The sequence below is a fragment of the Acanthisitta chloris genome, unplaced genomic scaffold, assembly GCF_000695815.1.
Source record: "Acanthisitta chloris isolate BGI_N310 unplaced genomic scaffold, ASM69581v1 scaffold20279, whole genome shotgun sequence".
NCBI lineage: Eukaryota > Metazoa > Chordata > Aves > Passeriformes > Acanthisittidae > Acanthisitta > Acanthisitta chloris.
Genome location: NW_008691106.1, coordinates 98,028 through 108,842, shown reverse-complemented (window position 1 = coordinate 108,842; position 10,815 = coordinate 98,028). Strand labels below are relative to the sequence as shown.

The following is a 10,815-nucleotide window of genomic DNA, read 5'->3' as shown; positions in this document are numbered from 1 at the left end:
TCAACCCATCAGCCTTTCCTCTAGGTGACCTTGGGTGAGGCTCTGCTTGCCTGGAGAGCTGTTGATTTACAATGCAGATTCATTGCTCCTCGCCTGCCTGTCCCTGCCCCTCCTAAATTGGGCTGGGATATAAGAGGCTGTTTCCTTTCTGATGCCAACAGTGGCCATGGCAGAGAGCCCTGCCACGTGAGAGGCAGAGATAGAGGAGAGGGGGCCAAGGAGGAGTGAACTGTGCAGCTGCTCTTCCTTCTGGTAGCTGAGGAGCACATCTGTGGGACAATGTCAATGCTGACCCCTGTCCTGCAGCCCCCGGAGGTGAAGGAGTACCTGTCCAAGGGCGAGCGCTTCATCAAATGGGATGATGTGAGTACTGGAGTTTTGCTTTCCTAGACTGTGTGTGTGGTGGCAGGGATACACCATGGTTTGGTGAGGGTTTGTGGGGTGGCTGAAAGTGTGTGTTCAGTACACAGAATGGTATGTTGTGTGTCCTACCTGAGAGCAGTGATCTCTGCATAGAGAGGCAACTGGGAAGAACAGGATAGCTGGGGGCTAAAACTTTGTGTAAATGGTTGAGGATGTGACTTCTGCACCTCTTGCTGTTGAGGAGAATGGAAACAAATGAAGTGGAAGTGCCACTGGGTGTGTGTGCAGCCTCTGGTGTAGGACATAGGGTCCTGGCTGTGTGTGACCTGCCCTTGGGAAGGTGATTGCTGCTGGAAGTCCCCATGGGATGAGGCACGTGCCACATTTGGACTGTCTGAAGGAGAGTGAGGGGTAGGTCCTACTCCAGAGCTGAGAGGACTCACTGTGCTTTGCAGATGGAGGAGAAATCGGGCTCCAAGTTGCTTCCTCCTATGGCCCTGTTGCCTGAGTGGATCAAGGGGTGAGCCATGGCCTCTCACACCTGCCTGGCTTGTGGGGTCTGGGAATTCCCAAGAGACATCAGCTGAGCAGCAAAGGGCCTGTGTTTAACAGGGCTGGAGCCTCAATGGGTGCTGTGAAAAGCTGCTGCTCTCTCCAGCTTGGTGTCCTACCTTCAAAACAGCTGGTTTGCAGTCACTGCGTTTCTGTGAAGGAAAGAAAATGTGGAGCAGCAGAAGTTAATTTGAGTGTAATGGTTCCCCTTCTCACTTTCTAAGGAGGCAGAGGAGTATTCACCCCAGTACTCACCTGAGCAGCTGCCCATCCATGTTGTCTGGAGTGTGTATTGTCTGCATAAAGGTGGGAGCAGTTCAGATTATGGCTCTTCACTGGGATTTGGGGGAGAGACAGTTGATGTGGTGTTGCAAATGAGATGATTAGAAGGAGCCTCCAGCAGCAGTGCAGGAGGGATTAGTGCTTTTGTGGGTGTGAAGCTGGAATAGAGCTTTAAGTCCCAAGGCAGTGTGTGTGGGAGCTAGATCACTCCTGTGCAGCATCAGTAGGGTAGTCCAGCAGCACTGAGAAATGAGCAAGCAATGTGCTGTGCAGCTGACAGGAAGGATGGGTGCTGAAGAGTGCAGGCTGGAATATCACTGCTAGTTGTTCCACTAGCAGTACATGAACAGGAGGAGGATGCTGGGGTATGCTGGAATATGAAGTCTTCCTCTCTTTCTGCCTGCAGAGTGCACTTGTGTCTTCTTGGTATTTGAACAGGGATTTTGTTTCTGAGAATGACAGCAGCCAAACTTGTCTAAAATTGCTGCTGACTTTCTATGCTCAGTCCTTGGGGACCACTCTCCCAAAAACTTGGATCTATTACATACTTCACCAGGAATCCCTGGGATAGGCTCCCTTGAAACCCAAGGTGAGTCAAGTTGGGCTTACAAGACCCCCCAAGTGTTTATTTGCTCCTTCAATCATAGGAGTTAGTGAGCTCAATTCTTATCTGGATCTTTCCATAAGGTTTACAGATTTGTAAACATTCCTAAAAGGTTGCCTCAGCTAAGTAGTTTAGAAACTCGATCTCCACCAATAATTAAAGGCTTCTCCACAAGTGGGCTGTGCTGGTCACGTTGCTCCATCGCATTGTGCTTTCCCAATCCATGGTTAGGACAGGCTGCAGAGGATGGTGGTGAGAGCTGCAGAGTACAGGATCACTGTGCTTTGGAGTTCATGGGTGTTGTTTTTTTATCTCTCTCTTTGAATAGACATGACCATGCTTTTGGTAATAGTTCTGAATTCCTTGCACAATATGTGAGGCAAAGGAGTGAAGGTAGATGAGATTGACCTCTTACATCGCTCTTGGAGTAAGGAGCAGCTCTACTGTGCTTTGTTCAGCATCCAGCAAGCTGGGGCTGCCCGGCAGGCTGAAGAGGTTAAATTCCACTATATGCATGATAGTTTAGTTCTAGAACCAGCTTGGGAATCCTTTCAGAACCCCAGGTAGGGCACAGAGTAGTAGCTGACCTCTTAAGCAAGCAGATGTGTGCGAGTTTGGCTCTGTGCTGACCCTTAGCCCTCATAGTAGAAGCAAAATTGTTCCTATCCCTGAAAGGTCATGGATTGCAGGATTTTAGTGAACAGTGCTTGATTTCTGCCCCTGAGTCAAACCCCACAGTGTGAGCAGCAGCCAGTCTGGCTGCCAGACCATCATCTGTAGAATTCCCTATTTTCTTTGTTGCCAGGAGCCACCCTGTAGGAGAGTGTGCCTGCAGCCCCCAGCTGGGCACAGCCCTGATCTGCTGTCAGCAGCCTTACTGCAGCCCCAACTTGCCTTCAAGAAAGCTGCTCTGTAGGAGATAAGGGTAATCTAAAACATGACACAATGCTCTGTGGTAGTGTTATAGTGCCTGTTCTGCTCTTCAGGGCTTGTGGGCAGCCAAGAGCTCTGGGAACATGGGATGGTGCTGTGCAGGTCAGCATTGTCCCTGGCACAGTGGGAGAAGGACAGTAGGGAGTCGAAGGAGAACATACTGTGGCAAGGCAGGTTACTGTAATGAAGAATATTGAATAATTTCATCCTATTTGTGCCTCTAATGTGGGTGCCTACATAGCTGCTTCATTTTATAGCGTGTGTCACTGGAGTTCCAGAATCTCCACCTAGAACAGTATAATGATGCTGTGTTGGTGGAGCCTCTCTTTGAACCCTTCCTGGCCAGGCCTTGTCTCTTGTAAGGAGAGCCCAGATAACCAGCATGAGCCTCTGGATGGTACATGCCATGGATAAATGCTCTCTCTGCTCTCTCTGCTTGGCCTCGGCTACTTCAGAGCTTGCAGAATGCAGTAGGTGAGGGAAGGCAGGTCAAGTTGCACCTGCAGGTACTTTGTTATCTTAGTTCATTGCTGTATAGAAATCTCCAAGAGTTTGTTCTAGATAAATGCACAGGTGGAACTCAGGCTTCAGCTTCCAGAGCCTCACAGTGTCACTCTGGAGATGTCCTAAAATCATCAGGTTCATTCCCATAAATCTCAGAGGATGATTTACCCAACTGGGTCTGTATTTGAACTGTAAACCTCATGTTCCATGATGAGTTTTCCAAGTCACCTAAGCTGCCAACCTTCTTTCTTCTGTGGTTTTTGGTCAGGAAACAGCAAGTGCTTCTCCTGTGATTCTTCGAGTGGATCCGAAAGGCTTTTACCTGTACTGGACCTATCAGAACAAGGTAAGCACTGAGACTGCACACCTTGGGCTCCACACAGCCAGTTCAGATCTGTGCAAGGTGAAAATATTATAAGTGCTTGAGTTCTGTGCTTGGAAGCAAACTGCCAGACTCATTCCTCTTAGCAAGAACACCCCACAAAGGACTGGGAGTTACTCAGTGGCAGGTTTGTCTGTCTTCACAGTGTCAAGAAAGAGCAAGGAAATGAAGCTGTGAGCAAGACCTTTCTGTGTCTGTCACACTGACATCTGCCTCTTGCAGAACTCATTAGCCCCTCAGAAGATTTCACTGAGAACAGCTGTATCACCCAGCGTGCTGAAGGATTCTCCCAGCCTGTACAGTGGTGCCATTAACTGATTTTTTGGTGTTTTAGACATTTTTAATTAAAAAAAAAGAGGTAGTGACCACAGTGACATAGCAACTTTGTGGAGTCTGGAGAGTGAGTTGTGCTCAGGGTGTTGTGTGCACACTGCTGGGGCAAAGCTTGGGATACTGGCTGCTGGAGGAGAGGAGGAGGCAACACATGTAGGGAAGAGTATTCAGTTCCTCACTGACAAGTAGCTATGGGTGCTGGAGAGCTCTGGCTGAGGGAGCTGGCTGGGCTTACTTCTGCTTTCCAGAGCAGAGCTGTGGTTCAGCTCTACTTCCTCCTCCTGACCTACATGCTGAGGCAGATAAAGAGACAGAGACAGTCCTGCACAGGCTCTGGTCAGGGACCTGATGCGTTAGAGTGAGCTCTGCCTTTCCAGGAGGTTGTGTGCAGTGCCAGCTGGGGCCAGGCACTGCACGCAGCTGTATCCTCTAAGAGCAGTGCCACAAGGCTGGGGGCTGTCACACCCTCTAGAAAATGTCTCTGTCTCATTCCTCTTTCAAGGTCTGCTCTTGGGCAGTAGAATTTCCACTGTAAGGGTTCCAACAGGCAGCAGCAGAAGTAGAGCACAAAGGGGAGCTGGTGTCACCATGGAAAGTGAGATATCTCACTGGGATACCTGGAAAGGGGCTGGGATAAGGAAGTGTAGCTGCCATGAGGAAACCCAATCTGAAGGGATTCTCATGTCCCTGGAAATCAGCACTTAAAGTAACTGTACAGTGTTTGTGTTAGGGATTCAGAATGGAGTGGGATTAGAAGTAAAATTCCCATCCTGCTTAACAATAAAATGAGGATACAGCCAGAAGACATGGTATCCACATTGTTCCATGTTGTGATCTTGGAAGATAGTATTATCTGCTGCAGCAAGAATAATTTGCTCTCCAGACCCATGGTGAGAAGGAAAATTAGTAACAGGGGAAGGAAATTCTCGTTGGATATTAAAAGTGCAAACAAAAACATGACAACAAGCCAGTAGTGAGGATGTGGAGGGGCTGCCTGGGGAATGCTGTGGAGTGTCCTCCATGGGAATTGCTTTGGAACAGTTCCAGTGAAGTTCTGGTGGGAGTGACCTGGGAAGAAGTTTTCCTGCCTGGCTTCAGCAGAAGCTAGGCTGGGAATGTGAGTGGGTTGTAGTAACCCATGGCCCAGAGTTTCCCCCCACAGACCACATGCATGTCATCCACACCCCAATGGTAACCCACAGTGAGCCTCTGGCCTTGCCCTGAGGTGCACCACCACGGGATTAGCACCACCACCACCACCTTTGCCCTAGCCATCGGCCAGCCTGGCACTCCAGCAGCTGCTAACTTCCCTCTCTGCCTTATTCCCACTGGGAGAGCTCTTCCCCAGGAAAAGGCGCTGCCTGAGACCTGCTTTGCACTTTCTGGGGACTCTCTAATGGATTGCTTTCCTTCCCTCTTTGTCTTTCCTCATCTTCCTTGTCCTTATTCTGTTTTAGGAAATGGAAATTCTGGATATCACCAGCATCCGAGATACTCGAGTGGGGCGATTTGCCAAAATCCCCAAGGTGAGTTCATAGCTTCTTTCTGCCTGGTGTTCCTGTAGGAGTGGCAGGGCTGGCTGGGGCTTTGGTGGAAGCTCAGGTAGTTTGTCCTGGATTTCTGTTGAAAGAAGGTGGAGAGGATCTCATCTCCTAACATCACAACTATGTCAGTACAGAAAAATCATCTTTATACTTGTCCCTGACCTCCTCAGGCATCCTCTGTGCCCCCAAAAGAGGCACTTCCAGACTATGGTAGATGAGCTCGTTGGAAGGAATATGCCAGAAAGCCAGGAAAACAAAAATTCCCCTTCCAAGTGCCCTGCTGCAATGGGAAGTCCTGCAGCAGACTGTGATGCTCCTGCAATGAGTCACCAGAGCTGCTCTTGTGCAGAGATGCACAGGCTGGGTCAGGGCACCCACAAACCTGGAGTTGCAGCGAGATTCCATGTGTGCTGGAGATTTTCCCTTTAAAGGGAAGAAAATGCAGTTTCAGAAAAACTAGTTTCTTGTGGTTTTTTTGTTAAATTCCAAGTATTTGTCAGTTGCTGGCTGCAGGGTGGCAGATGAAGGGAAGCACATGATCAGGGCTTTGTTCTTGGTTTCAGTTATAACTTAAGCTTCCTGCAGCCACGTTGTCCTTGTTAGGATTTTTTTTCTGGGACTGTTTTTTTGTTTGTTTTTAACTTTTCCATGTATGGAAAAGGCAGGCAGAAAACTGCAGTAAAGCTAGAAGGTGGGAAAGAACCAAAGGAGTGAAGCTGTTGGCTCCCTGTGGTGTGACATAGGTGACTGTCTCAGGCAAAAGGGGAAGGATTTGCAATATCTGCCAAGCTTTGAGCAGCCATTTGCGTAAGTCGTGTGACTGTTTTCTTAATCTGCTCTGAAAATGTCTCTTCAGAGCTCCCCAAGACTAGTATTTCTCAAAACACCATAGCAAGGTAGGTGCTAAAGACACAGCAGAGCTCCAGAACAGTCCCTATCTTCCTAAAAGACCTAATTCCTTCTGATAAACTGCCCTTCTTTTGGAAATTTGCACCAGTGGAACATACTTAAGTTTGCTACAAGCCTCAAACTTTGTCTGCAACTTGTTTTGCGGGAATGATGTTTGGAAAAAAAGCTTTCAGGAGGTTTTGTTTCTCATTAGAGAGAATGAAATATTTGGGGCTGGTAGACAGAATACATGAAGGAAGAGGCCAACTTAAATGAGAGGTATGAGGTGGGCTGGTAGACAGAATACATGAAGGAAAAGGCCAACTTAAATTAGAGGTATGAGGCACTGTTTTCTAGGGTGTTAAAGACTGAGGAATAACCTGTTATCAGCTTTGATATAGATAGTAAATTGCTGGTGGAAGTGCTGAGGCCGTGGGTGGATGTCCTGGTGCAAACAGGCATGCTGGAGAAAAATGTCCCAGATTTTAGCAATTAGTTAAGGAAGGCTAATTGGAAGCTACCAGAACACAAATTTTCCAATGGTAGTGAGTTATTTGGGGTAATAAAGTGAGACTGGTTTGTAGAAAGACCTTGAATTGCTGGTTGACTGGATGATCTCATGAGTGATAAATTCATACAGATAAAAATCAGGCAGTGCACACCAAAAAAATCCCTCATCCTTCTCTAATAACAGGCTGAGAGTTGACTGTTGCTACTCAGAAACATCATGGGCGTGTGGTACAATATCAACACTGTTCAGCAGTATTTGCCCCCCAAAAGTAAATTGTATGTTAGGAATTATAAGGAGATAATTAGGAAGTCCTGCTGCTGTGTGCATCCTGAATGCAGCTGTGCAATTCCATTGTCCTCTCATGTGAGGAAGGAACTGGGAAAGGTAGGGAAGAGCAGCAGGATTAATAAAGGAATGAAGTGGCTGCTGTGGGAAGAGCATCTGAGTAGGAGGGACTGTGGTCTGGCAAAAGGAAGAAGATGAGGGGGATGTGGAGTGCTGTGAAACCAGGACCTGAATGGAGAAGGTGAGCACAAAGCAGTTACTCAGTGTGAGTATTCCACATCAAGTGGAATTTTCCAAAGGCAGGTTCAGCACAAGCAGGAGGAGGTACAGGAGGTCCACCTTGTGTCACCCTGCCATGGGATGCTTCCTGCAGCAGTCATGGAAACCTACATGAGTGTAAAAAGCCAGGACCAGGAGGAAATGCCCTTAGAGGGTTATTAGATGTGAGGTAAGGCCTCTGGGTTAGGAAGGTGCTGAATCATAAATTGCCTGGCGCTGCAGGGATGTGTCAGGGAGGTAGCAGTGTCTCCTCTGTTCCTGTGCTTTTCTCCAGGCACCTGCCTGGCTCTGTGTCTTACCCACTGTAGCTGTTGTAATGGGCCAGGGATGGTATTTTGCAGTCCTGGGAATTGGCCACAGCTCCTTTTTGATGAACAAGGAAGCAAAGGTCAAGCACCAAGTGATTTATTAAGTATTCTCAGCAGGCAGAAGTAATGCACTTGCTGACAACCTCTGCTGTGAAAATCCCAAGAGCGTTTTAAATCCTGCATTTCACGGGGACCTGTTTGAAATAAGTCCCATTTTATTTCAGGGAATTTTTGGCATTTCTATGACAACTTGTAGTAAAATGCACTAGGCTGGGTCCTTTTCTACCTTTCCTGTACGGGATGCTGGGAGGGAGGTCTTGTGAGGGCACTGAAAGGTGTGTTGAACCAAAACAGTGGGAAAGTTGTGCTCTGCAGTCCTGGAAAATTCTTATTTACGTGTGGCGGTGCTATCCACAATGCTTCTGCAGGGCTGGCTTGGAGTCCTCAGGGGTGTGTTCAGTTGGCCTTCCCAAGAACAGAATTTCACAAAGGAATGCAGAAAGCAGGGAAAATTCTTCTCTTGAACCACCACACCCTCCACATAGGACAGCTACATCTGGGACATCATTACACAGTGTATAAATATGAAAAACTGGTCCAGTGAAGCAAACAAAGCTCTGTTAGAGGTGAGGAGCAGATGAATGAAAATGGATGCTGTCTCCCCTGTTCCAGCCATCCCTGGCTTGGGATGGTTGAGGGAGAGACCTGCTGCAATTAATGCAAAGAGTTACTTGTCTCCCTGGCTAAAAGTAGAGGAGAAGGGGGTGTTGGATGATGTTTCAGACAAGGAGAACAGGATCATGGCTGTAGGAAGAGCTTTGGATAGCACCAGTAACAAATTGAGCATCCTTACTCCTTCCCTGCAAGTGATGCCAGAGTAAATCCACAGCCACTGTGAGGCAAAACTTGTAGCCTGGTTTTCCTACTGGATTGTGACTGAAGGAATTCCCAAGGAAGGACAGTGTTGTACTGAGAGCATCTGTGCCACTTCTTTCCTTGTCAAGTGGCTATGCAGGTTGTGGCTGTGGCTCCAGGGTGGAACATGCTCTGAACTTTCCAGCCCTGTGGCAGGGACTTGAGTCTCACTGGGAGAGTGGCTGCCTGTGGATTTTGGGAGTTCCCTGCTTTCAGTAACACTTTCCCACCACTGCTCAGCAGGAGGTTTGGGCTTTTTCTTTGTAACCTCTACACGTAGCAAGAAGAGTAACACCAAAGAGCCCACGTGGAAAACCACTTCAGAAGAGACCTCCTGTCATACACACACCCTCACCTCACAGGTCCCAGCTGGGAGGCAGGGACAGGTGAGACACTTCCCAACAGGGCAGATGTTTAGGGAGTAGGTAGCCAGCCTGTAGTGCATGGAAAGGGACAAGTCACTAAGGGCTGTCAGCAACAGGAGCCACCTCCAAATGGGAAGGGCCTCTCTCCTCCCTCCCTGCCCTCCCCAGCCCTCGGCTCTGGGCCCCAGAGCACACAGGCACAGGCACACACACAGCCCCGAGTCCTCCCCTGACCCTTCCCACGCCTGTGCACGGTTCCCCTGCTCACCCCCTGTGCGTGATTGTCTTTGAGAGCTGCACAGTGTTCTGCCCTGGGGTTTTCTTCTCGGAAAGTTTCTGAGAGACAGGGCAGAACGAACTTTGGTGTGTGTTCAAGGGTAATAAAGATAAGAATGAGCCTTTGAACAGAAAGGAGACAAGATAAAAAGCTATTGAGTGTGGTTGAGCAGCGTGCCGACACAGATCAGGATGTTATTTGCACTGCAGCTCTGTGTTTTCTTTTTAGTAACGAGGAACAATGAGAGCTGCTGCATTTGGGGTTAAAAAAAACCCAAATGGAGGCACCAACACTCCAGAATGCTGGCAGAGAATGTAGTAATAATTAAGGCCAAAACACATGGTGTTTTAGGCCAGGCTGCTGGGCTGTTGAATGCATGTTGGGGTTTGTTTAGATGTTCCAGGAGGTGTTGGCTTTGAGACAGGCATATTTTTTCATAAAAACAGAAGTTGTGTTTTCTGACTGTTGTGATTATAAACCGGTTTCATCTTCTGTACATGTTCTGCTGTTGTTGAACCTGGAGATGCAGCCTGAACTGAACATGTGTGGGGAGAAAATGATACCAGGGGATTTCACACCTCACGTTTTGAGGTGATAAAGTAGGAGCCAGTGGTGTTTAGGAGCCATGCAGGGAGCAGTCAGGAGTTCCCTTGGAGCTGAGCTGTGGGCTGTGAGCCATGGGCCGGAAACATTGTGGGTGGTCAGTGGTTCTGCTGCAACACAGGGAATGGTGGCAGCTCTGGGGCTGAGCATCCCCTCAGAGCTATGCTGGGGATTCAGCAATCTGTGTGAGTCCAGGATGGAGCTGAACCAAGTCTGGTGTGCAGCCTTCAAATAGAGAGCAATCACACGGAGCTGTGAGGAGACAAACTGATCTCTGTGTGTGCCAGAGAAAGGCAGGTACAAGCCTGTGGCTTGCAAATAGTGGAGCGGGGGGAAGCAGGGACACAGGCACATCTGAGTTATGACCTTTTGCCATGCTGGGCCCTCCTTCTGCCTCTTCCATCGTTCTGCAGTGTGAGCTCCAAGACCACAGGGACAGGAGCTCCTGAGGACTCAAGGTCCTTCTCTCCCTGGCAGTCAGCTCCTTCTCAATTCCAGAACGCCGCGGGTTGTTTTGTGCCTGTGAATCTCTGTGCTGCTGCATTTTCCGGTTCCTTTAGATAAGACACTGAGAGCTGAGAGTACTTCACTGCGGATTTTTGCCTGCCTGTGTCCCTGAGATGCTTGGCAGAGGGACAGAGCAGCCTTCCCTGCTGCACAGCCGTGTCTCCAGCACAAGCAGCACAGCTAACGAGGGCAGGAGCATTACCTTCAGAGTGAAAGGCATTGGAAATACCTTGGTGCTCCCTTTTTCCCTTCTGGAAACCAACCAAGCACTTTTTTCTCCAAAAGAGAAGTTTTTTTTGTCACATCCTGTACTCTCGTACCACAAGCACTGCATCATGTCATGGCTTGTGAGGACACAGATTTGCCAGGGCACAGTGTTG

General features: G+C 48.6%; 1 protein-coding gene across 1 annotated transcript in view; it reads left to right on the top strand.

Moving 5' to 3' along the window:
* Positions 1 to 279: 279 nt before the first annotated feature.
* Positions 280 to 10,815, top strand: part of PLCB2 (phospholipase C, beta 2) — a 36,797-nt gene continuing 26,261 nt past the window's right edge. The window contains 3 exon segments of the mRNA XM_009082124.1: positions 280 to 363; positions 3,507 to 3,584; positions 5,411 to 5,479. Coding sequence (XP_009080372.1) covers positions 280 to 363; positions 3,507 to 3,584; positions 5,411 to 5,479 — 231 coding nt within the window.